General features: G+C 45.9%; 1 protein-coding gene and 1 long non-coding RNA gene across 3 annotated transcripts in view; one reads left to right on the forward strand and one right to left on the reverse strand.

Moving 5' to 3' along the window:
* LOC135261558 (glutamate receptor ionotropic, kainate 5-like) overlaps positions 1-27,919 on the forward strand; it is a 57,623-nt gene that overhangs the window by 25,124 nt on the left and 4,580 nt on the right. For both annotated transcript variants that reach the window (XM_064348009.1, XM_064348010.1), the window contains exons 3-18: positions 11,948-12,106; positions 12,320-12,484; positions 13,023-13,120; positions 13,909-14,074; positions 16,281-16,459; positions 16,900-16,953; positions 17,651-17,812; positions 18,756-18,908; positions 19,569-19,673; positions 20,543-20,650; positions 20,775-20,978; positions 21,509-21,622; positions 21,875-21,984; positions 24,320-24,493; positions 25,180-25,345; positions 26,818-27,043. In XM_064348009.1, coding sequence (XP_064204079.1) covers positions 11,998-12,106; positions 12,320-12,484; positions 13,023-13,120; positions 13,909-14,074; positions 16,281-16,459; positions 16,900-16,953; positions 17,651-17,812; positions 18,756-18,908; positions 19,569-19,673; positions 20,543-20,650; positions 20,775-20,978; positions 21,509-21,622; positions 21,875-21,984; positions 24,320-24,493; positions 25,180-25,345; positions 26,818-27,043 — 2,293 coding nt within the window. In that variant the 5' untranslated portion in view covers positions 11,948-11,997. The remainder of the gene's footprint in view (positions 1-11,947; positions 12,107-12,319; positions 12,485-13,022; positions 13,121-13,908; positions 14,075-16,280; positions 16,460-16,899; positions 16,954-17,650; positions 17,813-18,755; positions 18,909-19,568; positions 19,674-20,542; positions 20,651-20,774; positions 20,979-21,508; positions 21,623-21,874; positions 21,985-24,319; positions 24,494-25,179; positions 25,346-26,817; positions 27,044-27,919) is intronic.
* LOC135261559 (uncharacterized) lies at positions 20,809-26,227 on the reverse strand. The gene is made up of 4 exons (XR_010331983.1): positions 26,091-26,227; positions 21,950-22,004; positions 21,518-21,619; positions 20,809-20,944 (listed from the first exon to the last, which is right to left on the reverse strand). It is a non-coding gene; the product is annotated as an uncharacterized LOC135261559 (long non-coding RNA).

The following is a 27,919-nucleotide window of genomic DNA, read 5'->3' on the forward strand; positions in this document are numbered from 1 at the left end:
TTGTTTCATAAAACCAAGCATTTAGCCAAGTTTTCTGGATGTCCCTACCTTATTTTTATGTCAGAAAGAATATTTCAGAAAGACATGTATACTCCATTGTGTTTGTTCTCATCTAATTCGTAACCAGCCGGAGAAGTTACCAGCATGTGTGTATGAACGTGTGCCATATGTGTGGAACATTTTTTTCCGCGACCTGGGCAGACCTGGCGTTCTAAAAACGTTCTTGTCATGCTGTTATCTAACAAAAACTGTAATCTAGCTGGTACGTTTCCAAATGTTCTTGGAACGGTCCTTATTAGCTGCGAGCGCGCATGATCTGTAGGGAAGAGAAGAGGACTAGCTAGCTCTGAGCTTTGTTTGAGGGCTATATTGCCTGAAGTGGATTACGAAACCATGTACTGCCTCCAAATTAGCTTTTTTTTTTTCTTTTTTCTTTTTAGTTCTGAAAACAAATGGCGTGCTTTAAAAATATACACATCATAACACAATTGCAAGGAACAGCACATTAAATTTTATTTTGATTAGATTTTTGATGAGGTTACCCTTTAAGTTGCCATAGAACAGCACCCTCCTTTAGTAGGAGTACTTCACCAATGAAGCAGAACTGCAATTTTATTTTAGAAAGGAAGGAAAAGGCCTGAGGGTTAAAAAACTACAGATTTTTTTTCCCCCCATTAAATTACCTGCATGCAGAAGGCATAGCAGCTCTCGTGGTAGTGTCCTTAATGCGTGGGTAGGGATCATTATCCCATGTATAAATCCTTTAAGAGACACAGTTCTGCCGGTCCTGCAATCAATCAGCTCTGTGCTATTTTCCCTGCTGTGCAGACCAGGGCAGTACAATTTCAGAGTTACAGCATTGGGCTGGTCTGAAATTGACAATACTGTGTGTCTACCTTAGGACCTCTCAAACCCTTGAGCCACAGCTAACAGGTTCCCCTGGCAAAGTGTCGGCTGTGTTCCTGCAGAGACAGGAGCACAGACAGATGTGGTGAAAGTGCTCCTGCTCTTGGATTTTAACAAAGCTGTTAGGGTCCCTAGGGCCACTGGTGCACAGTGTGGTTGACTGTCCTTAAAAAACTGTCCTTCTGCACCCACAGTAAGGAAATTGAGTGAAAATAAGTCTGGGAATATATTTGCTTGAATTTACTCAACTGTGTAAGAAACGTAATATGTGCTGTACTGCTGCACTATGGACATGCATTTTCCATTCACCAGCGTTGTTCAAACTGAAAAAGGGTTTGTTTCAGTCCTGAAGTCAGGGCTCCTGAGATTGTGATTTGATTATTTGTGTTTTTGACTCCAGTTTTAACACGTGTCACGCACACATGTAAATAAGCGAAGGCTCCCTCGCAAATGCCGCTCAAATCCTTGTTTGTGCGGACCTCGCACTTGACAATAGCGGATGCTGTCGCCGCTCCTCAAAATAGCCGAGATCTCTCTCTTTTTTCTTTCTGCGGCGTGACGGAGACCCTGTCGCTTCTCGGAAAGGGGAACGCGGTGACGGGGTGCGAATGGGACACTCTGCTCCCGGTGACACTTCGCCAGACATGTCTAACGCTCGAGAAGGCGTTGGTCACTCCCAGCTCCACCCAGCTCCGGGGCCCCTCTTGCGGGGTCCGCAGACCGGCGCTGCGTATTCGTCTTCTCAGGAGGCGCGGTGGCTGTTAGCCAGGATGAGGTCATATTTTGGGGCTGGTTTTTTTTTTGAAGACTCGCCCCCGAAGGCCCATCGGGCGGCGCGGAAGTGCCAGCTCTGACGTTAGCGTCCCTTTTTAAAGGGAAACGCCTCTGACGGGGCGCACGGCGGGAGCCGCCCCCCAGTCCCCGGACGCGCTGCGCTACGTCGGCCCGGCTGTCACGGACGTCCCCGGCCGCGGCGTTGGCGGCGCCCGTGCGCCCCGGAGAGACTGAGGCGTCTTGACACCGTTGCCACGCGCCGGCCTTGGAAACAAAGCCTTCCCCCTCTGCCCGTTCCTCTTTTTTTTTCGCTTGAGTGACTGTGACAGCGTTGGCGTCGCTGCGTCATGTGTCCGCCCTGCTGCGGCTCGCGCGTCGGCTCCTCGCGCATCTAGTCTGCCGTTTGTACCGCCGGGCTCCGGAGAAACTGGGGTACGGCGTGGGGCGGACTCAAGGGCACTGCAGCAAGTGTTGTCATTCGCTGTCAGAATCGGAGAGTCGTAATAAAATTTGCTGTCGGCGATAGGGAAAGGGTATGCAGCAGAGATGTGACTGCTTGACGTGAACTTAAAATACCTTTGAATCCAGATCTTTAGATGACCTGAGGCAAAGGCATCTTAGAATACATAGAATCTGTTATCTCAAAATGCTTCTAGAATCTAGAATCTTAGTGGGTCACAATGGTATTCTTTGGGCGAGTTGGGTGAAATGAACATGCTAAATTGTTTTTGTGGAGGATATAAAGCTTACGTGAGTCATAGTTAAGGAGAAACACTGAATGAATCCAGCCATATGTACATCTAAAGGCTTCATGAAGGATGTTTAATACCTTCATCAACATGATTCTTTCAACTGCTTTGAGTCAACGTGCAAATACGTTTATGGACAGTAATTCTGTGCAAAAGTTACTTCACAGTGTTATCATCAGTATGATCATGGAAGACTTGTGATTAAAGACGATGATTGAGGTGGCATAGATGAGCACCTCCAAAGTGATGTCAGCCACTGCTTCTTTTTTTGTGCCATTTTTCTTCCATTTTCTCCCCGATTTAGTTGTTATAACAATTCCCTGTGTGGACCAGCCACAGTCCTGGTCGATGTGCTATCCTCTGTTGGTCTGAGGAGGGTGTAGACTGCCACATGCCTCCTCCGATACATGTGGAGTCGCCAGCTGCTTCTTTTCATCTGACAGCGAGGAGTTTCACCAGGAAAGCGTAACGCGTGCGGAGGTTCACGTTATCTCCCCCGAATCCCCTCCCCGCTGGACAGGCGCCCTGACCAACCAGTAGGAGTCCCTAATGCAGCAATCAGGACTCATACCCTGACCGGCTTCCCACCCGCGAACACTGCCATTTGTGTTCGTAGGAACGTCTGACCAAGTTGGAAGTACCGCTGCCGGGGATTGAACCCTGGTCTCTGCGGTGGTAGGCGAGGGCTTATACCTCTACACTACCCAGACGGCCCCAGCCACTGCTTCTTAAACCAACACGGTTTACATGCTGGGTTCACACAGACCTGGATTAGAGGAGCACACTTCATGAGCAGCTCAACAGGCATACGGTATTTTCAGATGCCCAGTCGACTGGCAGAGTTGCTGATGCGTGATGTGATGCTGTTAGCCACGACTGAATCCCTCCCTTATCTGGGCGAAGCCAGAGCCAATTATGAATCGCTCTGGGGGGGGGGGGACGGCTGCCTGCCACAGTTGGCACTGGCATGGTCTGGATTCCATACCCGACCGTGGAGCCCATCGGTACACTGGGACGTGCTTAAGCATTTCTTTGAGCTTCTTCATCTACAGCTATGTTTAGTCATTTTCGCATTGGTCCCTGTGGTCAAGGAAAACGTGAGGCCACTCTCTCAATTCTGAACTTCATGGCGCGGTTGTCCACAACACAAAAGCCATCTGAGCATCCTTCAAAATAGCCAAATCCAAACCTGACAACGATATGCGAAAAGTCAAGGTTACATGCAAAAAAACTGTGAGAACAAATACAAACTCATCAATCATTCTGCTGTTTCAAAGCGTTTAGATCATATAAATCCTCTGGTGGGTTTATGGGAGCCATAAATGATCCTGCCTCGGACCAGATATGGCCCTGTTGGAGCTGCTTCCTGCTCGGGAATCTCATCTGACCACGGTTTATTCCGCTTTTCGTTTCGACGGTGATAACAACGCCGAACGTCCCGCCTGTTTCAGAGCTGTTCAATTAAATATAGATCTCTCATCCTCCCACTCTCTCGTTTTCTGCTCCCGTCTTTTTTTCTAACTCATTTCACTCGCCTGCTCTTTTTGCTTTTTTGTCTCGCTCTACCTCTCTCACCTGCTCTCATTCTCCTAACTTTTCCATTTTCACATTTTCATTTTTCCCACAACTCTGCGCCGCCCTCCTCCCTCTCATTCCCACTTGCTCAATGCTCTTTTCTCCAAAAGTTTTCTGTTTCTCTTTCTTCCATTTACATCTCCCCCTTTACTCTCCATTTTCTCTAAACGTCCCCTACCTAGCTCACACAGTAATGGTGCTCGTAATGGTTCTGTCAGGCAGAACCTACTGTGTGCTCCAAATCACATAGAGAGTAACTCATTATCTCTGGCCTGTTGCAGAACAATAAAAACAACTACAGCAGCAACAAATGTATAAATCCTAAAATTCTTCTTATAACTCTTAGTTCCAGAAAAGGGGAGTTTTATTGGTATCATAAAACATTTTTTGCCACCGAACAACTGGCTTGGTTGTCTGAGATTAGAGGTGGTTCTATTTGTTTAACAGAATCCATGGGTTGGAGAGCAGTTAATTGATGGGCTAGTCTGTTCTCTAATGGTAAATTTCTAAAGCCTTTAATGAAAAATTATTTAGCATATTATAGATATAAATAATGTATGACTGGTATTGCTGAGATGTAGATGGATGTGATTTTAGGGAAGGGGCCCTGGCAGAAGCGAGATGGGTGATACTGCATCACTGATACACCTTTTTAAATTCTGCACCATCTGCAAACTTCTTTCAGTGTCCACACAACCTCTCTCTCTGATTATTGTCTCATTATCCCTTTCTGTTCTTTCTCTCTCGCTCTCTCTCTCTCTTTGTTTCTCTTTCCCTCTCTTACTTTCTCGCTCTCTGACTCACTTACTCACTGCCTGACTGACTGAGTCACTCACTTACACCGGCACTCTCTCACACACACACTCATACGTACATTAGTACCTTTGTCTCTAACAACTGTGTCACCCAAAAAAAAAAAAGAAAATGCATTAAATATGAGCACATCCAACATCTGATTCAATGGACAGTGAAACATGATTATGCTTATTCACTTGATAGCATTTGCATTTCATATGTTTTCGGTCTGTCTTCCTCTTAATTTTATTCTACGGTTATTACCATGAAGTTATAGCATAAATATTCGACACCTGGGACCACAGATCATGACACTCTATGCTAATTGACCACTTCTAATTGAGCATGCATATATAAAGGGCTATTTACTGACTCCCTTACACTCCTTTGTACAATTTATAGTTTGTACATGATTATGTCTTGTCTACATTACTGACACATCAGATTATTGAATAAAACAAGCCTGTCTATATCATCTCACTTAAAAGAAATTAAAGCATTTTTAAAGCCTGCCGTACTGGGGGTAGGCATATCAGAGGTGATACCTCCTAAGTGCAGAGATATAACATCAAAAGAGTAAGGAATAAATATAAAATATGAAAAAATGAATTCTTTATTTTTGGTGTCAAGCAACAATCTTGCATGTCCATTTGTAATTTTCAGTTTTTATTTGTCATTTTGGTTTTTTGGCCCACATGGAAAATCTTCAGCTAACTCAATGAACAATAAATGTCTCATGACTAAGTAATAAAGTTGGCTGAAAACCAGATGTGACTAAACCATAAACATGACAGTAAAAAAAAACACAATTTTTTTTGAAAATTAACATTTTTTGGAGATGAGGTTTTTCTGTGACACCAGTGTTGTATAAGAAAGCTTATTTTCATCTTCAGATATATAGTTTTACATTTCATATTTGCTAGAATATATTGCTATATTGTATATAAACTAAAATACTTGCCTCAGGCAATAAATGTACTGTGTTAAATTGTTAGAGTGGAGATTCAGATCTATATGCCATATTTTTGACATAGGCATTCCTTATATTTTTTACTTCATACATTTTTTTATGTACTGATGTGTGTTATTCATATTCACAGTTGTTTTCTGTTCTTCCTTGTACTAAAGATGTTTATACATGAATGTAGCTGCGGTATTGATGTGCACGGCGGTGTTTCTTGCTGCTCGGGTAACTTTGGTCGCAGTATTTAAAATGGTGGCGTGGCTTCGATTGACCAATTTTGCTCTAGTCGAGGGTGACAAAATTATGCAGGAGGAAAAAAATGACACAGACACCAGCCCCCTAGTCTGCTTCACAATACCACTGCTGGGTTCTGACCCCAATCTCGTGTGTACTCCCATCCCCCACCCCCATCTCTCTCTTTCTCTCTCTCTCTCAGTTGCTACAGTAGCAGTATTTGAGAGAATACAATAGAAAAGGACAGAGAGGGGAAAGCAAGTGGCTTAAACTGGGCAGCATTTTTGAAGCTCACTCCTTGTCTTGTTGAGAGACATTGCGGTTGGCTCCAGTATACAATAGGTGTTTCAGCCACCTGTTTTAAAGTAAGTCAGTGGCAACAATACGGTCAAAATTTGATTACTTTCTACAAGAAAAATTAGTTGCAGTAGGTGTTTTTTCTTCATCTAATGTCTCCCCATAAATGGATTTGTTAAGTTATTGCGGACAAGCCAGTAATATTTTGTGGACGAATCAGGGACAGTTCGCGTCATTACCGAGTCACTGTATCTCACGTGCTTAGTGGACGATTGGACTTCACGTCCCCACTGCACGCAGTCTCTGGCTCCAATTTGTACAACATGGCGGCACCCACGAACTACACTTCCCAGGCTTCAAAACCCTTTTCACCAAGCCAGTGAAAGTCAATGGGTGACGTCACATTGACTTTGTCCATATTTTTCTACAGTCTATGGGGGGAACCAAATGTCATTTGGTTGGCCCTCTGTGTGTTTCCTATCATGTGGAACACATGTGTAACAGAGTGTGCTAGTATATGATATCTCTTACAAGAATTGATTGAATCTGTTATTACGAAGCAAGCTTTGATGCACCCAATAAGATTAACCAATAATGTAATAACTGATAATAACGTAATAATTTTCGCTAGTATTGTAATAAATAATTCTTTAAAAGAAAATCTGACTGAGTATAGCTCATACTGACAGGAAAATTGGAATCATGACCTTTGGGGTACAGTCTTAATCACAAAGAAATATTGATACATTCCAGAAAACATGGCCACTATTATTTAATCAATTTCAACTATTGATTTTACTGTGGGATTATGACAAAGCTGTGCTTTCCAATCTGATGAACCTTAAATGTTTCTATAGGTCGATGGGAAGTGAAACCGTGCCAGATTTGTAGTTCATAGGTCACATGGCACATTTTAGTATTTTTTCCACGTCCAGTCATTTTTAGTAAAAGAACACAGGAAAATATTCTGTGTCAAAATCAACCCTGATAAAGTACTTTTAATTGTGGTCACTGTTGCAACTGTGCTAGAGTTGATTTAGCAGTGAGATTTGTTCTATACCAAAATTCTTTAAGGAGCTATGTTTATTCAAATCATGACACGTTCAACACGTTTCCCTCACCACAGTCAAGACACCTCTTATGATACTTATTTTCAGTTAATTTGAATATCACAATGCTGGGAGCACCTCATGAGGCAAAAACAAAGAATGAATAAATAAAAACAGGATCATTTCTGAAATATTTAAAGAAAAGATGCATTAGACTGAACTAGTTGGTTTGTAAGAAACTGGTGACCCTTGGATGGCCTGAATGGCTGTGTTTTCAAGAAATGTGACCAGTTTTTTGATTTTGATCATTTTGATTTTGCACATTCTGACCACTTTATGTATTGTATTGTATTAGTTGGAGGCCATTTGCTTCTTTCAATTCATTGGAAAAGCCAAATGGAATTAACAGACAAGTGCATATTCATAAAGCTACAAATATATAAAAATAAGAGTAAATGTGTTCATCCATCATAATCATATCATTATTTTATATATAAAGGTTTGTAATGTACTTGTTGACCATCCCGGCCTTTTCTATTAATGGAAATATTTTGAAAATTATTAGGTTATTGGTTAAAATTATTATCATAATGGTTCTGGTCTTTAATTATGTAAATAATTTAAATTATTATGTTATCAATTAGGTGTTATCACATTATAATCAATAATTATGCTATTGACCAGTTACTACGTTATTTCTGTAGATTATGTTAACTTGCAATCTTTCAACTATCTTTTTCTCATCACATGAGGCCAGTAATTAACAGTCAGTTTCACAAATTCAGGGTGCACTTGCGGTTAAAAGCATAGAAAAAGGAGATAAGAAATTTTGGCATTTATGTTTTTTTGTTTCCCCGAGAAGAAGAGACAAAAAGAGGTGCAGTGAACTGGATTTATTGGGTGTTATGCTGCAAAAACAGATCGAAGTAATTGTCCCCGGCCTCTCCGTCATGGAGACGGGGCCTGCCTGGGCTTCACCGAGGCTGCCTCGCTCTCTGTCTGCTCCGTCCCTTCCCCTCCCCCGACCCCTCACCGCTGCTCTCTGCCTGCCTGTCTGCTCCGTCCCTTCCCCTCCCCCGACCCCTCACCGCTGCTCTCTGCCTGCCTGTCTGCTCTGTCCCTTCCCCTCCCCCGACCCTCACCGCTGCTCTCTGCCTGCCTGTCTGCTCCGTCCCTTCCCCTCCCCGACCCCTCACCGCTGCTCTCTGCCTGCCTGTCTGCTCTGTCCCTTCCCCTCCCCCGACCCCTCACCGCTGCTCTCTGCCTGCCTGTCTGCTCTGTCCCTTCCCCTCCCCGACCCCTCACCGCTGCTCTCTGCCTGCCTGTCTGCTCTGTCCCTTCCCCTCCCCGACCCCTCACTGCTGCTCTCTGCCTGCCTGTCTGCTCTGTCCCTTCCCTCCCCCGACCCTCGCCGCTGCTCTCTGCCTGTCTGTCTGCTCTGTCCCTTCCCTCCCCCGACCCCTCACCACTGCTCTCTGCCTGTCTGTCTGCTCTGTCCCTTCCCCTCCCCGACCCCTCACCGCTGCTCTCTGCCTGCCTGTCTGCTCTGTCCCTTCCCCTCCCCGACCCCTCACCGCTGCTCTCTACCTGCCTGTCTGCTCTGTCCCTTCCCCTCCCCTGACCCCTCACCGCTGCTCTCTCCCTGCCTGTCTCCTCTGTCCCTTCCCCTCCCCGACCCCTCACCGCTGCTCTCTGCCTGTCTGTCTGCTCTGTCCCTTCTGCTCCCCGACCCCTCACCGCTGCTCTCTGCCTGCCTGTCTGCTCCGTCCCTTCTGCTCCCCCGACCCCTCACCGCTGCTCTCTGCCTGTCTGTCTGCTCTGTCCCTTCTCCTCCCCCGACCCCTCACCGCTGCTCTCTGCCTGTCTGTCTGCTCTGTCCCTTCCCCTCCCCGACCCCTCACCGCTGCTCTCTGCCTGCCTGTCTGCTCCGTCCCTTCCCTCCCCCGACCCCTCACTGCTGCTCTCTGCCCACGCGACTCTGCGGCAGCCTCCTCACGGACACGCTCGCGGGCAAACACACCGTCGATTTTCATTGCGTTACCGAAAATATCAAAAGTTAGCGGGCTATCGGGCCACCTGAGGCCATTCCTGGGTGCATCTTTTCTTACGGTGCTTTTCATGTCTTTGTGAAGAAAATGTTACTGCCAAAGCAGCCATGTCATCTGAGGCCTGAGGTATGTAAGGAAATGGACAGCTCACCTGACGAGTTATAATGTTCATTATTATACCAGGCCCCTATTTTAAAACTTGAATTTAATACAGGTTGACAATTAAACCTTAGTTAATTGATAAACAAAGTTAATGTGTTTTTTAATATAATAATTAACTTTTATTTTACAGGGGAGTTCAATATAGAAAATCATTTACAAAGTAGCTTGGGGCCAAGTGCCAGTGCTTTCTGATAATTGTGCTTCTAGATTTTAATTTGAAATGAATCCTCTTTTTGGGGGTCTTTGCAGCCTGTGTGACCTCACTGTGTGTGTCTGTTTAGCTCTCTGTGTGAAGACAGACGGGGAAGGGGGGATCTGTGTTTGTTTTTGAGATAGCACACTCAAACACCTGCACACTGCAAAGTTTACTGACCCCTAAGGGATTTGTCTAACAAAAGAGAAATGCTGGGAAGACCTCACATGATCTTGTCTGAGTGTGAACCAGCCCACTCTATGATAATCTCCAGGAGAAAGCTCCCTGCTGAGTGGAGACCATAGTTTAAATATGTAGACGTTGGTTAACAATAGTTATGTGTGGTAACATTGGAATTAATGCTTTCGCATGATAAGACTGACATTGATGGTGTGCAGCTGTAATCCAGGGCAATTTGTGGCTGTGATTCACATTTCTATTATTGTTACTGTCAGATTTGTGTCTTGCTTACAACCCCCAGCTTCTTCTCATCCTCATAATACTCATTCTGCCCATCTCTGTACCCTCTCCCCCTCCCCTCTCTCTCTCTCTCTCTCTCTCTCTCTCTCTTTCTCACACTCACTCACTTGGTCTCGCTCTCTTCCTCTGTGCTTGAGGGCACTGTGCATATATCCATATACTCCTCTCCCCCCTTCTTCCTCTCTCTTAATAATTACCATCACAGATTTTACGCCTTTCACTCTCATAGTAGAGGCTCTACTGATAGGATGAGACTGCTGCCAAGTCTCAGACGCAGTCAGGCTTATACCCACAACACACACACACACACACACGCACGCACGCACACACACACATATGCATGATGCTCACACACTCAAGTTCACGGAGTTTTCCGTCGTCATCTCGGGCTTTTTAATCTACTGTATGCCCTTGTGTCTTCTCTTGCGCTGCAGTTATCTGTCCACTGACAACAGAACTTATGTTCAATGATATTAATTAATCACCAGCCCCTGGAGCCATCATTAACTTTGACTGATGATGAATAGTCCTGGCTGCATGTTGTCGGTTGTGCATGAAATTTAGGAAAAATCCTAATTGGTCATCAGGAGTGTGCGGCTCTCCTATAACAGCAAATCAGTGTGCATTATTTTAATTGGCTACAGCCGTGGGACTCATGCATTTCCCTCTTCTGTAATGAAGTGCCCAAACCAGAGCCATTTGAGAGGGAAAACTGAACAGCGGTTAACAATTAACGACACGTAACTATCTTTAATTATCCTCAGTCCTCTTTCTTAACAATTTAACAACATGATCCTTCTACAGGTATCTATTGTTCTGCTGTCTGTTGTCTAGAAATGACAGCTGGCATTTGGCGTTGTGTTTATTCATAATAAACGATGACACAAGTATAATTCACGTTATAATATTTTGGTGTTCAGATGTTCTCTTGGATAGCAGCTCCTTGTTAAAAAATTGATGCTGTTAGTCGGTCGGAACCCTGTGACGCACGCGTGAAAAAAATGTGCGCAAATTCACTCGCGCGCTCGCGCCTGATGATGCGCATTAGCGGCACCGGTGGACAGACGCAGACAGATGCGCCGAAAAAACTAAGGAAGGGAGCAGTCCTCTCTCCGGCGAGTCAGATCAATTCTCTTTGTGTGGAAAGACCGGAGGCAAAATAACGGCACTTCTGGGATAGTTTCTGCGCTCGCAGAAACACGCTTACAAGAAGAAGAAGATAGTAACCAATCCTCATCCGGCTTGCTCACCAAGACCCCTGCTCAGAATGACTCACTTTCACCCACTGTGGCTCATGCCTCATATCTGCTTCCTCTCTCTGTCTGACCATTTTAAGCTTTCTCTCTCCAATCATGCTTTTTTTTACTTTCTATGGCATTTTCAAAAAATGTTTTGTGGATAAACACTAGAGTTTCAAGTGCTATAATTATTGCTGTAGTTGTGCATTTCCCTCGTAAATGGGATTGCTTGAGGAATTAAAATAACGTAAAATAACTGTTTTGTCTGTTGGTGCTCTTGTTGTGAATACCAGTGTCTTTGTCATGGGCTCAATGTCAGCAAGTTAGCCAGTTAGTTTATTGGTATCATCAATGAAAACATGTAAATAGTTTCAAGGATGTTTCTCAGACCATGGAGTGTTTCCTTCCCAGATTACACACCGTTTGCAGAGTAAGGTGATAGTATCATTCCTGGTGGTGTTAATTGGTCCTCCTGCCCAGCAGGTGGCGGAACAGGCAGCCAGAAGACCGTTCTCCATGAGGAGCAGTAGAAGATGCCGGCTCTGCCAGCGCTGCTGCTGTCGATTCACTCTGTCTTCCTGTTACTGACCATGGCCCCGTCCTCTCACAGCCAGGCCCCCGTGCTGTCCTCTGTCAGAATGGGTGAGTCGCCCAGTTATAATTGCTACACAGCTGTGCGCGGTGCGTCATTTGCCTCTCTCACTAGCTGAAGTGCCAGTGCCTTGTAGAAGCCAGCGTGTTCCGCTTGCTGCTGGACAAAACTGGCCGTGTCAAGCCGATCCACGGGCTGCTGGTCTGAAACCACTGGCTGACGAGCCAGACCAATCAGTACGTGTCTCTTCCCTCTCGCCTCAGCGGCAATCCTGGACGACCAGTCGGTGTGTGGGCGGGGGGAGCGGCTGGCCCTAGCGCTGGCCAGGGAGAACATCAACAGCATTATGGAGGGCCCGGTCAGGGCCCGCGTGGAGGTGGACATCTTTGAGCTGCAGAGAGACTCCCAGTACGAGACCACCGACACCAGTGAGTTCTTCCCCCTTTCACTGCCTCCCACTCCAGCCACACCAGCGAAAGGTCTCAGCCTCTCTGCCTCTGAGGAGCTGGCCGCCTAAGGACCGGACTCAGGAAGTGTCCATCAGGAATGAATGTGAAATGGACCACAATGCACAAGATGGGTTCCATGAAGTGGGCACAGCTCCATGAGAAACATCGACTTTCACTGTTTTTTTTTGTTTTTGTAGCTCTGTTGCTAATTATACACTTTCACATTTTTATAAATTAAATTGTCATTTCTGTGACTGTATTTAAACAACTCATCATTAAAAATAGCTAAAATGGCAGGTTGTCAAGAGGTCATCTTGACTATTGACTGTGGCTGGCTTAGTGCCATGGCAACAAATAACACCTACAGTTATGACGACCATGAACCTGTCATACTACAAAAACAGAATTTTCTATTTTCTTACACAAAGAAAAGCGTAAATGTGGTGCATGTAAAATGGAACAGGATCAATAATGTGGTTTATTAGAGAACAATATTTCCTCTTTTTCTCTTCATCAGTGTGTCAGATTCTACCGAAGGGTGTAGTCTCTGTTATTGGCCCTGCTTCAAGCCCGGCCTCTGGTTCCACTGTCAGCCACATATGTGGGGAGAAGGAGGTGAGTTATCACGGTGTTCATTCTCTCTGGTCTTCGGACTGACCCCTGTTACCCTCACAGGTCACAGACGGTGTATTTTCAAATCCCACATCCCCTACCCGAAATGTTGCTCTCCTGGTCATAAAACTCTACAATGAGAAATTTCTTGCAGGGGCCTCTCATAAATGTGATGTAAGCATGATGTCCACTAGGTTGACAGTAGGTGGTTTACAAAATGGCTGTTGAAATGTTGAAATATTGTACCACTTACATTCTGCAATCTTTATGCTTATCAAAAAAAAAAAAATGGTGTAACAAATTTGCCTTGTGTAATAACCATCAGCATAAGGAGACGGCCTCAGTTTTATTTACCTTCCCCAAAGTGCTTTTCTGTCTCTCCTTGCTTTGTGTCCTGTTTTATGTGCTTATTGATCCTCTCTTCCCCTATCACTGTACCTCTACCTCTACCCCTCCCCTCCCCTCCCCTCACTCCCCTCTCCTCCCACCCCACCCTCCCCTCCCTCCCCCCCATCCCCTCTCCTCCCTCCCCTCCTCTTCCCCTCCCCCTCCCTCCTCTCCCCTCTCCTCCCTGCCCCTCCCTCCCCACCCCTTCCTCCCCGCCCCTCCCCTCCCTTCCCCTCACTCCCCTCTCTCCCCTCCCCTCCCTCCCCTCTCCTCCCCTCTCCTCCCCTCCCCGCCCTCCCCTCCCTTCTCCTCCCCTCCCCACCCCTCCCTCCCCTCCCTCCCCTCTCCTCCCTCCCCACCCCTCCCCTCCACTCCTTGCCCCTCCCCTCTCCTCCCCTTCCCAGATTCCTCATGTGAAAATCGGCCCTGAGGAGACCCCGCGGCTCCCGTACCTGCGTTTCGCGTCCATCAGCTTGTACCCTAGCAACGAGGACCTCAGCCTCGCCATCGGGGCCATTCTGCGTTCCTTCGGAAACCCGACCACGAGTCTGGTGTGCGCTAAGGCCGAATGTGAGTCTCATTTCCCCGTCTCCTCACTCAATAATCCTCCTGTTCTCTCACTCTTAACCGGCCTTGTCTGTGACAAAAGGTCTGCCATTTCTTTGATAAAAAAAAATCTAAATTCGTTAAACGTTTTCTCACTTTGAACGTCGTTTCTGTGTTTCTATGGAGATATTTTAAAGATGTTTAAAAAAAAAAAAGAAAAAGCCTTGAGCAAAGTCTTCAGTTGCCTCTTTTCCATCTGAGTTCCAAATCATGGCTATGAATGCTAGTGGTGATGGTGCCGGCTCAAGGGACGCCACTGTTGCTACATCAACAAGTGCTAAACCTGAAGCGAACCCATCGAGAACCGCCGCGCCGAAATCTCGCCTCGTTTCCGCGAGGTGCTGCACTGGAAGTGTAAATTCATATTCATGACCTCTGCAGAAGAATACACGGGAGAGCTTTGGTAATCCGGTGAGAACCCACTCATTGTGCTTGTTTATCCACAAAGTAAAAAAAAATGTAAATTTGGTCACAAATAATGAACACATGTATCGAGTCGGGAGGGATTAATCTTACAACAAAAAATTTTCTGATTAGAATTCAGCGTTACCCGAAATGATACATTTGGGGACTTCTGCAGCGCAACCAGCCTAATCCCTTTGGACAACCAGTCATTTGCAATCATGATTTGGCACCCACAGCACAAGATGAGAAATTCAAAGACTTTGGTCGAGAAAGTGAAAATCTCAAAAAGTTCCAAACGAACAGCAAATATATGTATTTATGAGACAAGGAAATGTGTCATGAGAGTAAAGATTTTTGGCAGATTATTGCCGAGTGCTTTCTGCAATCTAAATATGTACTCAGACTTAACGGGCGGTGGAGACGTGGAGTGTTTGAATATGATGGAGACAGTGGAGGATTCTCATTTATTGGCAAGGTGTGGTTTGTTGGTACGGTTTAATGTCACAATAGTGCAAATATTCTGTGCACAGGACCAGGGGCGCTGCTGGACATAAAGCTCTACTGGGGTACAGGTCCCCCATTACTCAAATCGCACAATTTTTTTTCTTGAATGCCTACGACACGCGCACTGCCGTGCACGGACAGTAACGTGCACGCCGCGGTGTACGGACCCGGACCGCAAGGTGCGCACCTCAGCTTGTATTTTGGGTTAAACTGCGTTGCTTTGACATTGTGGATTAGAAAAAAATCCATTCTTTTCCTGTTATTATCAATCTAAATGAATCCACTTCCAAATATAGGAGCTTGTTAAAACTCGAAGGTGAGATTTTACTGGGGCACAGCAGATCAATACCGGGGCACGTGCCCCAGTAAAAGGGGTCTAGCGACGCCCATGCACAGGACCATGGTAACGCAGGGGTATCCACAAACACAACGGAAAAGAACTGGTGCACTACCACCACATAGTCAGCGTTAGATTCAGGGTTGCTCTTTTTCACAAGCAAACGGGCATCCATTTTGATGTTATTCCAGTCCAGGGGATGCTTTCATTTCCCTAGCCTCGCTAACTGCGCTAAGAATTCCTCTCACCGCGCTAACGGCTCCAGTTGAGGAAAATTTAGGGGATCAGATATTTGGTCCCACTGCTGCTCAACAGGCTAATTAAGGTTTGGTACAGGTCACTGGGGAGAAGTGTGGCTTATTTAACGGGTGAACATTTTGGCCCTGGGTCTCAGCCATCCTTTTGAAGATGTAGTAGTGTGGCGCCGCAGAAGCATCACAAGATGGCCTCCAGGATATTTTGAAAATCAGCACTTCATCATAAAATAAGGCATTTTCACACTCGGATGCATTCAGCTGCCTTGGCTGGTTGTGGGAGAACACAGTGCCCAGATTTTTCCTCTGAAAACATTCCAATGTTTTAGCTCTTACCAGCGAGCAGCAGACTTCATTCCCCAGTTACGTTCAGGTCTTATTACTTTGATTTCCCAGCTAGGATGAACGCGTTGGGGGGAGGGGGACAGAACATTGATTCCGCCCCCCCCCCCACCTTTTTGGCTGGTTTCCATGATTACCACATAGCTCACAGGGCACTTCCCCATAAATGAAGCAGTTACTTTTACTTCTGTTTTTTAATGGCCATCCTCAAGAAACAGCACTATTTTATTTACATTTATAGTCCATTTTATCAAGCTTATTTAAGAAATAAACTTAACTGGTTTGTCTTACATCCCCCTTCTGGTCACCATGTTCCTCTGCCCCCCAGGCCTGCTGCGATTGGAGGAGCTGGTGCGGCGCTTCCTCATCTCCAGGGAGACGCTGTCCGTCAGGATGCTGGACGACAGCTTGGACCCCACCCCCTTGCTAAAGGAGATCCGCGATGACAAGGTGGCCACCATCATTATTGATGCCAACGCCTCCATCTCTTACCTCATCCTCAAAAAGGTCAGTGTCGCCACAGCAACACTACCTCCCTCCATGCAGAGTGCACTGCAATGGCATCAGTTCCTCACACAAAAGCACGGATTCGAAAACGTGAAAGGAAAAGATACACCATCAGTATGACACAATAGATTTATGCATTTTCACACATTTACTGTTTTGACAAGATAGAGTCAGAGCAAATTTTATATATATACCAAATTTAATATATGGTAGTAGATGTAATGTATCTATATGCATTTGCAAAACAAACTGTGATAATATATACTTTACGTGGAAGAGAACATTGATAAAATATAATGTCATGACCCAAGTTCTAACAGCAGAGAGTTTAATTTTCTTTAAGATGACCAACACTGAATCACGTCTCGTAAAAGCGCAGTGCATGAGCTCTAAGGAATCACCGAGATCTGCCTCCTTCTCTGTCTTTCTGCATGACGCAGGCATCAGAACTGGGGATGACATCGACGTTTTACAAGTATATCCTCACTACTATGGTAAGACCACATGCACCCCCCCCCTCCAATCCCACTCTGCCCTCTCCTCACCCTCCCTCCACTCCACCCCACCCGCTGTCTGCACATGACCAAGGAACAAGAATCTTCTGGAACTGAACGGTGGGGAAAGGTGTCATAAATCCTATATGGCAGGGAATATAAAAACCATAATGGTGAGATACGCGCAGCAGTGTGGCAGAAACATTTGTCTATGGATTCTCCTCCACTTCTCTCTCGTCGACCCTCTCTTTGTGTGCTATCCTTTGTTTCTTTTCCCCTCTTCCATTGCAGTGCTGGTACAATACTAATGGTTTGCCCCCCCTCCTCCCTCCCCTATTCTCTCTATTTAAGTGCACTATTAGTGCACTTCTCGACACTGTGCCTCAGTATCTCTTTCTCACTCTTTCTCTCAGGTTCATGTTCATGCACCTGTAGACACTAATTACCTGTCTGGCTCTCTCTCCCACTTTCTCTGTAGCTGATTACTGTCTCAATACCTATTTCTCCCTCTCTCTGTTTCAGTCTCTCTCTGTCTAACTCCCTTTCTCTGATTCTCTCTCTCTCTCTTTCTCTCTCTCTCTCTCTTTCTCTCTCTCTCCCTCTCTATCTGTCTCTCTCTGGTGCAGTGTTAACATACAGTACCTCTGTGTAAGAGCTCTGAGCTCTATCCCTGTCTGTCTGTCTGTCTGTGTCCCAGGATTTCCCCCTTCTCAGGTTAGATGACATTGTGGACGAGCAGTCCAACATCGTGGGCTTCTCCATGTTCAACACCACCCACCCATTCTACCTGGAGTTCCTCCGAAGTCTGAATCTGTCCTGGAGGGAGGGGTGTGATCTTAGCCCCTACCCTGGGCCTGCAGTGAGTCCTCCTGGCCCAAAATGTTGTCACTCAACACACTATGCTAGCTGTGCTAGATATTACAATAGTGCGAATTTATGTAACTTGAAAAATGTTGATTCTGGATTTGTCAAATGAAAATGAGCAATGTGAACATAATATTTATTTATAAAAAGCTGCTTGTTTCAGTTCAAATAAACTGCAGTAAGTTAAAATGAAACAGTTGTAATTTGCGCTGACCTTATGCCACTCCTTGGCTGCATTCAGATATTTACCCTTCTCATATGCAAATAATTACTTCAGTTTATCTGATCACAAAATGTAGGGCTTGCACAAAACACATCATATCATATCATACCTTTCCTTGGCAAATCAAGTTGAAAATACATATATTGGTGTGTGCTGTGCACACAAGGCTGTTTTCGGTAGAGGTTCTAAAGGAAACATAGCTGTATCCTGACACCATCATTGATTTGTCGATGCAGTGCACAATACCCCTACTAGATAACCGATGTACAAAGACAAACTGCCTACTCCCATTGATATATGGTAGTTTTCATGACTAGACAACAATTCATATAGCTTGACAGTCTTCTCGGCCATTTGTATAAACAAAAACGCCCACTCCTGCACCTCTCGCGTCTAAGTGTGGACTTGTTGACATAAGTACAACATCATGCCCAGTACATAGCTGAATCAGGGCAGAATGAACAGTGGTATGACTTAGTGTGCACTGGGACCTAGGCCCCACAGTACCTACAGTGCAGTACACTGCCTTGATGACTGAATGATTCACTACCACACATCCAGACAGTGTCTTATCAGCTATATTGGTTAGCTGCAGCAGTAAGACGGGCGGGCTGATGCAGTGATTTACTGGCCGCTAGCCGTACCGATCGGCTCGTTAGCGGACGCTGCGCTCTGATGCGATCTGACGCGCCTGCCGTGGCCCCTCCCCCCCCAGCTGTCCTCCGCCCTGATGTTCGACGCGGTGCACGTGGTGGTGGGCGCGGTGAGGGAGCTGAACCGCAGCCAGAAGATCGGCGTGAAGCCGCTCAGCTGCACCTCGCCCCAGATCTGGCAGCACGGCACCAGCCTGATGAACTACCTGCGCATGGTCAGTGCCCCGGCACAGGGGACCCAACAACCAGGGGGTGGGCCCCCTCTGTGGAGCATGTGGGGTGTATTAGTGTCACTTGCCCTGATAGAGAATGGTGTTGGTTTTTTTTGGTTAGTTTTGTCTTGTGGTAAGATTCTGTACTCCCTTTGTGTTCCCGCCTGACTGTGGTTCTTTTTGGACCCTTACTTTTTCTCAAATCCACAACTGGTTCCCTGTCTGTACCTTTGGTTTTCTGGCTGCCATTTTGTATGGCATCTTTGATTCTGCGTCTGAATCCCTCTCCATCACCCACCCTTATCTTTCTCTGCCATTCTCCCTCTTTCTTTATCCATCTCTTTACTTGTTCTGTGCTTCCCTCATCTCTCTTTCCCCCCATTCTATCTCAGTTAGACTATCGCTCAATCTCCATCTACCTGCCTCACATAGACTTTGGCAGCCATTCTCCCAGTGTCAGTTTGTCACTTCCCTTTTCCTCCTTCCATCATTCCATTATCAACCCATGTCTTTCTGCCTCTTTATTTGTTTACTTCTTTTCACTTTTGATTTGTCTTTTTTTTTCATTCTATCTCACTCTGTTTTCCCCAGTGCTCTCTTTCCCTCTAAGTGCAGTCTGGAGTCCATACGATAAGACCCCCCCCCACCCTCCTTCTTTCACAGGTGGAGTATGATGGCTTGACTGGGAGGGTGGAGTTTGACAGCAAAGGCCAGAGGACCAACTACACCCTCCGGATTCTGGAGAAACACAGGGCGGGACACAAGGAGGTGAGGGCTCATTGGCGGTCGTAGGAGACGGCGTGAGCGGTGTGGGGTTCCGCGGCCGAGGTTCACTTCCTGGAACCGCTGCGGAAAAAATGGCGAATGTATGTACCCGCATGGCAAAGAATCTCTGAGTGACAAGAAGCGTTAAAAAACAAACACAACAGATTTCATCTCATCATCAAACACAACATACATTGTTACAATTTATCTAATGATCTCATTGTCATTGTTTCGTGGGATTACACAAGCGGTAGAATTATCTAAGTGTTTAAACGTTTGTTTTCTAACCAATCTGATATATTAGAGACAAAAAAGGCTATGGAATATGGTTTGTAAACATACACACACGCACATACACACAAAAGACTCAGAAAGGAACATGAAAACCTCCTTGAGTAAGAAATTAGGTCAGTTAGCTTGCTAGTTATTGTAATGGTTTATGATAATGCCACTTATAATTTCAATATTCACATCACTAATATAAGCTAGTGTACAACAAGCACACTACCCCATTAAATTTCAGTATGCTGCTAGCTCACATTAGCTACTTGCCGCTATTTAAATAAATGACTTAGGAGTAATGTAATAAACTGTTGGTTTAAACGAGGCAATATCAAATAATTTTACATTAAATTAATGCTAAATGTAATGGTCACAAACTGTTAGATGTTTGCTAGATTCATTGGGAAGCTGGCAAAAACTGCAATAATGCTGGTTTTTTGCAATGGTAGTTTATAGCATTATGGGGGTATCCTAAGTTCTTCAGTGACAAGAATTGTTACCCCAACTGATTTTCAACCAGTTTCTTTTCCTTATTCCATTTCCTCTTCTGTCCTCCATCACTCCTTCTTTTCCTCCCTTCTCTCTGCCAGATTGGAATCTGGTACTCTAACAACACTCTGGCTATGAACTCAACCTCCCTGGATATCAACGCGTCCGAGACACTGGCCAACAAGACGCTCATCGTCACCACCATACTGGTAAGGTCGCCAGCATGTTGGAGGAGCTCTTTGCAGCAGCCATGTTGGTGAGGTACTGACCTGCCTTGGCATGTCAGTGAATTGGGCATGCATATACACGTGTGTTCTCCATTTACCCACGCAGGAGAACCCTTACGTGATGCGCAAGGACAACTACCAAGACTTGAAGGGCAACGACCAGTACGAGGGCTTCTGCGTGGACATGCTGAGGGAGCTGGCCGACATCCTCAAGTTCTCCTTCCGGATCAAGCTGGTGGACGACGGGCTGTACGGGGCCCCGGAGCCCAACGGGTCCTGGACGGGGATGGTGGGGGAACTCATTAACAGGGTAATTACACAGTCTGCGGCCATTCTCCCCTACAATCACGGCGGCTAACCGCTAGCCGCGCTTCACCCTCCCTGTTGGCGAGGCCCCAGCGGGGGCCCGGGGTTCACGGCACGGCCTGTGAGAGGCGTGCGTAACGCGATATCGAGTGGCTCTCGTAGCTAATTACTCAGTGGTACGCTTCAATTATGGCGACGCCCCCCGCGCGCCGCCCGCATGCGGCCGATGCGCCGCGCGCTCCCCCAGCGCCAGGGCCCGCTGGAGCCGGGTAATGAGCTCCCCTTGTTAATCAGTTCAGCTGTAATTAAAGTATCAGAGTGGAACCCGGGGTGTGTTTTCGGCTCACAGGGCACTGATGAGCGGCCGCCATCTGTTTTCTCCCCACTGTTTTCCCTCTTTCTGGAATGTTCCCCCTCTCCTCGCCACATCCCGCCTTCCTCGTTTCCCCTTCTCTTTCATACTCGCTTTATAATTCAAATTTTCTATTTTCTCCGCTTCTCCCCCCCAACCACCCACGCCCCCCTCTCGTGCAGAAAGCAGACCTGGCGGTGGCGGGCTTCACCATCACTTCAGAGAGAGAGAAAGTCATCGACTTCTCCAAGCCCTTCATGTCCCTGGGTATAAGCATTCTCTACCGGGTCCAGCTGGTAAGAAAGAGCGAGAGAAAACAGGAGTGTGGACTAAGTTTGGGGAAAGTTACAATGACATGTCCAGTATATATTAACTTACTATTCCCTGCTAATTTAATGCACATTTTTAGTCATCAAACCATAGAAGTAATATGCACTGTGTGTAATGCAGTGTACAGTGCTGAAATGCTGCGCCCCTGTGGCCACTGAAGGAACTGCAGCAGAGCAGGTCGTGAGTTATGTTTGCGTACGCGCTGTCTGATCTTTCAGGGGCGGAAGCCAGGTTATTTCTCTTTCCTGGATCCATTCTCCCCAGCTGTGTGGCTTTTCATGTTGCTGGCCTACCTGACTGTCAGCTGTGTCCTTTTCCTGGCTGCCAGGTAACACCAAACCGATACACCTGTTTTAAGGCATGTAATTGGGCAAACAAACATACAGTGGGCTACACAAGTAAAGACAGGCAATTGCATTGATAAATGAATTTGACTTTTCACAAATACATATGCATATGCATAAAAGTATATGTATACTTTGCCTGCAAAAATACATTCCAGTACCGGTGGGCACACATTGAGGAAGCCTTGTGTGTGTGTGTGTGTGTGTGTGTGTGTATGTGTCTGTGTGTATCTGTGTGTCTCTGTGTGTGTATGTGTATGTGTGCAAATGCAAGAGAAAGAAGACGAGAGTAAAACAAAAAAATCAATAAGGCTTTTGAATCAATCTGGCATGAATGTTTGTCGAATTGCTCCGAATTGAAACGCGGTGTTATGGTTATTGATGTATGCCCAAAGTAATAGTGTTCAAACAGGCAAGAACATAACCAGCTTCTTACATCCCAGGTGTGGAGAGTGACAGGGCTGTAGTTTAGAGTTCAGCACTGCTCAAAATCTACAGAAATAAACTGGCCGCAATTTCCATCTTCTGGGCTCAGCCTTCAAGGAAATTACATTTCTTCTGTATTCAGGTGACCTAGTTTCACTGTTGCCCACAAAACAAGGGTTGCACTACTTGGCTCTGCTGGTGAAATGTTGTCAGAGCTGGGCCCTGGGTAAATATGAAGAAACGGACATTCATTTTTTCAAAAACAATCAAGGAACCTAAACCAGTTTCACAACGTCCATACAGTTCAAACATTGGCTACTAAACCCATATGGCTGAAGCAACAGGACGTGAAGTGGAAAAAAAGAAAACCAAAGCATGTGGAATGAAAAGAAACACACATGACACTTCTAACAAATGTGGCAAAAGCTGTTGCTATTATCTTTTCTATGTGTGGGATCTATTGTCTGGAGTCCTGTAAAAAAAAAATTTGAGCCTGAGCCATAAGAGTTGGTATTGACCCTCAATTGTCCTAATCAACCTCCCAATTCAAATGCATGCACAAATGAAAACATGCACATAAAAACCATGTAAACCTGCCCAAATTGGCAGCCAACACTGCTGTAGGTATTATAGATAATCTATTGTGAAAATTTATTAAAATATTTGCAATTTTTGAACATTATAGACCCACTGAGAAAAGCCTGGCAAGAGACCAACTGGCGACCACATCAGGTGATCCAGAGTGGTTAGCCAGTGCCCCTGTCACAGTCTTCAAGAGGTCAAAACAGAGCTGTACTTCATCTCCAAATTTGAAAAGCACTGGGAAGAGACACTTACAGCCCAAAAATAACACAAGTCTATCCACAATTCCCTGAACCATTGGACTAAGATAAATTACCCGTCCTCCTCGGAGAGGAACAGAGGTGTGCAGTTCTGGCAGCCTGCTATGTTGCAGCCTGCCACAGCCTGAGGGACAGAGTGACACTAGTGCTTTGCTCACTCATTTTAGCTGTTATTAATATATTCCTGTGCTAATGTATTATGACAAGACAATTAAGCAAATTCAGTGGTACCACCGAGAGAGAGAGAGAGAGAGAAAGAGAGAGAGTAGTTGAGACACTGATTAGTTGAATATGCACAGAGGCGTGCACATGGAGGAAGAGAGAGCAGCTTGTATTGCTGTATATCAGTGAACATATGAAACATCCATAGCACAGTTTTACACAGCAAGTCACCATGTAGGATATCCAGGTTAGTATAGTGATTAGCTAACTTCCATTAAAATCTCATTAGTCAAATAAATTAAAATAAAAAAACATTTGAAAATATTTTTCATATACTGTAAGTACATTGCAAAGGAAGCAAAGGTAAAAGAGGCATTGAATTGAATTGTCCCTTTCCATGCGGAACAGGATGTAGCCATGATATGACCTAGCCCTCAGGGTTTTTAATGGGTCACTGGCCTGTGACTGTCCCGCAGTGGAAGTGATGTCATCAGCACACTGGCCTGGTGGGAAAAGATCACTGTTGCGTTTTCTGTCCAACGGACGGAAATGCTTCTGTCATTTCTCATACACAGGTTATGTAATACAATTACAGCAATGGTCATTTTAAGGACCATAACAGTGTACGGACCTTAGTGCGCTTTGTTTAAAAATATACATAAAGAAGGATGTTGTCATTCCTTTTTCTCCCTGGTCATACTCTCCGCTGCCTCGCTGTGAAACGGACGCCTCGCACAGAGAGGCCCGGCAGCGCCGCCCAGTCCCCCGTGTGCTCCTGTGTCATTTACACTGTGTCGTGTTCTGAAGGTGATTTGTGGCGCGAGCATATGGGCCTCTCCGGCTGACGCTAACGGAGCGCGCCGCGCGCTGACCTTATTCCGTCTCCCAGGATGAGCCCCTACGAGTGGTACAACCCGCACCCCTGCCTGCGGGAGCGCAAGGACATGCTGGAGAACCAGTACACCCTGGGGAACAGCCTGTGGTTCCCCATCGGGGGCTTCATGCAGCAGGGCTCCGAGATCATGCCCCGTGCCCTCTCCACCCGCTGCGTGAGCGGCGTCTGGTGAGTGCCCCGCCCGCCGGCCCGCTGCCTGCTCCGCCCCTTCCCCTCTGTCCGCTATTCCCAATAAAACCAGCACGTTCGTCACTGTTTTCCAAGTTTAAATCTTCAAATGTTGTGATGCTGTGTGATGTAAGACAGATTTAACAGCTTTGTAGAATGTCCATGTGTAGCCAGTATGCCACAACGAAGAATTGAACCTTCGACCTTAATGATTGACAAGAGACTTAGATTAAGGGACTGATCACGCTGAGGAAAGGTCATGGTCCATGTCAGTTTCCTGGTCTGTACATGCAAAGCTCTACATCACATGGACCTCAGGTATAGCATTAAATATACTGATATATATATATATATATATATATATATATATACAGTATATATATTGGTGAGCAGTATAGTGTCACATGTTGGTGAGCTGAAATGGCTGACATGCACAGTAGCGATGGCTTCAACCTTGTAACCCACAAACCACCTCTGAAGTAAGAAAAGAAGCACATTTTTGTGGAAAAAATAGAGGGAAATATCTGTGGATTAACCATGTGACATGAAACAGGCATCACAATAATGCAGACTGAAATATGAAAATGAACATTTGGACAGCAGTGAGTGGCGCATGGTAGTTTTTTGAGGAAAGATAATTCACACTGAAAAATGTTTAAATCTCCTCTCCCCCACTCTTTTCCCAGGTGGGCGTTCACCCTGATCATTATCTCATCCTACACGGCCAACCTGGCCGCCTTCCTGACCGTGCAGAGAATGGAGGTGCCCATCGAGTCGCCGGATGACCTGGCGGACCAGACCAACATCCAATACGGCACCATACACGGGGGGAGCACCATGACCTTCTTCATGGTACGGTCCGTGACTGCGGGTGGTCCGTGTGCGCATTGGCGTTTGTTTGGCTGTGTACCTGCAGTCTTCCAGCAAAAGCTGGTGACGAACACAGGATACAGCAACATTTTTTTCCAAATCAGGCGGAAAAGAGGGATAAATAAAATCTAGTAATCAGAACTACAGAATTTTTCCAGACTAATATTAATTTGTTAAACCTATTAGTCAATCGACCCACGGTATTTTCGATGGTTAATCGTGTCGGCTCAGTTTCTATAAGAGCTCTTTTTTAACTTGTTGTTTACACTGGCGCTGCGTTCCAGCCTTATTGGTTGATTCCAGGCCACTCACTTTGTTTTCACCTGCCCTTGTGCAGCTCTTTGTTTGCCGTGCTTGCCCGCACAGTGTTTGTGACTTTGACTTTGTGAGCGTGTTTGCGGAGCTAAGTGTTACAGATCCGGCATTGTCCCGTTTTCTGTCTGTGGGAAAAGCCTATTCTTCTTCAGCGCGCTCTGACGGTTGGGAATTTGGCCGGTCCTGCGTTCACTTCTTTGAGGGGATTATGTCTCAGTGGCTTGCGCTTGTTGATGCTAAAGTGCCTTAGAGCCTTTATGTGCTCATAAGCCATAAGTGGTTTGTGACTTTGTCTCCACTTGTGTCTGCCCCCACTAATGTATCACAATGTCTAATTTATTTTCAGCGGAAGGGTTAAAATGCTCTTCCGCACTTGATGCAGTCGGGGCTGCGCTCTCGGTGTGCGACTTACCAGCTTCGAGGTTCGCCCGCTGCGCTTTCCCTAATGCGATAACTTTGCTGCAGTGCTGGCACACGGCTGCCGGCGAATCAGACGGGGTGTGGATCTGACCCCTCACCCCTCACGTCCGCTCCGCAGCTCATTCCAACTGCTCCCATCAGGTTGCCGTTAAAGTTACACTGGCGCGGAGAAAAGAAAAGAAAAAAAAAAACGCTATAAGGGAGCTTTTATCCCCTGTCCAATTTCCATTTTAAACAAGAAATAAAGTTTTATTGTGTTTTCATATATTATTTATATGGCCATTCACATTGGCCTCATCGTGCTTTTATCGTAATGTGCTAATACAGAGTGCTTTTAATCGAGGTGGGCAGCCGTGTAGTATAACGGGTAATGGGGGTGATGGGTATAATGGGTAACTGGCCTTGTAACATAAAGGTTGTTGGTTTGATTCCCAGGTAAGACACGGCAGTACCCTTGAACAAGGTACTTAGCCTAACATGCTTCAGCATATGCTCAGCTATACAAATGGATATTATCTAAAAAAAATAATGATAAATGAATAATAATAATGCAAAAGCTGTAAAAGTTACTCTGTCTACGATGCACGCAATGTAATAAGCCGGCACGGCAAATATAATTTTTTGACTGGTCGCCCTTCTTCGTTGTCCTTCATCCTCATCCTCCGTGTGTCCCTCTGTTCCTTCTGCTGTCTCCATCCCTGGCCATCCCTGCCGCCCAGAACTCGCGGTACCAGACCTACCAGCGCATGTGGAACTACATGCACTCCAAGCAGCCCAGCGTGTTTGTGAAGAGCACGGAGGAGGGCATCGCCCGCGTGCTCAACTCCAAGTACGCCTTCCTGCTGGAGAGCACCATGAACGAGTACCACCGCCGGCTCAACTGCAACCTCACCCAGATCGGCGGCCTGCTGGACACCAAGGGCTACGGCATCGGCATGCCGCTGGGTGAGCGGGGAGGGTGGCTTTCTGATCCCTCGCGCATGTACACCGTTTTAAATTTAGGACCAGCGCCTCTGTCTCGCCTTTCTACTTCCTCTGGAAAAAAAATGGCCTGTTAAAAAGAACACAGAGAAACTTCAGCAAGATTATACGGCAGGCATGCATAAAACTAGCCATAAAACTAGATGACTAGCTCACTAGGCTGCCCTGTAGCTCTACCAGTGCTAAATGTTGCTAAACTGTAAGGTACTTTACCTCATTAGTGTTCAGTTTAAAAATATCATGCTTTTCATGAATTCTTGTATGGTCTGAAGTTATGCAAGCAAGTTCAGTAACTTGTCCTTATAGGGTAGATTAAGTGGTTTCTTTCCTTGGGTTTCCGGGTGTCCACTCTGTTCTTCATTGTGGTGTCATTGTTTAGGCTGCCTTCTCTCCTCATAGACTTCAGGTGGCGACATACTCAGAGAAGACTGATTGTCTGGGAGTCGAGGTTGCCGTTCAAACCCCTGGCGGTCGAGTGTCCTTGAGCAAGACACCTAACTCCTAACTGCTCTGGCGAATGAGAGGCATCAATTGTAAAGCGCTTTGGATAAAAGCGCTATATAAATGCAGTCCATTTACAGTCCATTTACTTCAGATCAGGCATTGAGGACCAATCCCATGTGTGCACGCGCCCAGCTCCAAAATCTCAGGCATTTCAATGAAAGAGATCATGCTGCCTCTCCAGAGGCTCAGAACCAAAATTTGCAAGCATAAATTAAGCAAATCAAGTTTACTTTTAAACAAAAACATGTGTGTTCACACATGTCAGCCACCTTTACGCTTCCTGCGAGTAGTGTTTTAAACCATTCAGCTGGTATTGTCTCTCACCGCGCGCCTGCC

The sequence above is a fragment of the Anguilla rostrata genome, chromosome 8 (genome assembly GCF_018555375.3).
Source record: "Anguilla rostrata isolate EN2019 chromosome 8, ASM1855537v3, whole genome shotgun sequence".
NCBI lineage: Eukaryota > Metazoa > Chordata > Actinopteri > Anguilliformes > Anguillidae > Anguilla > Anguilla rostrata.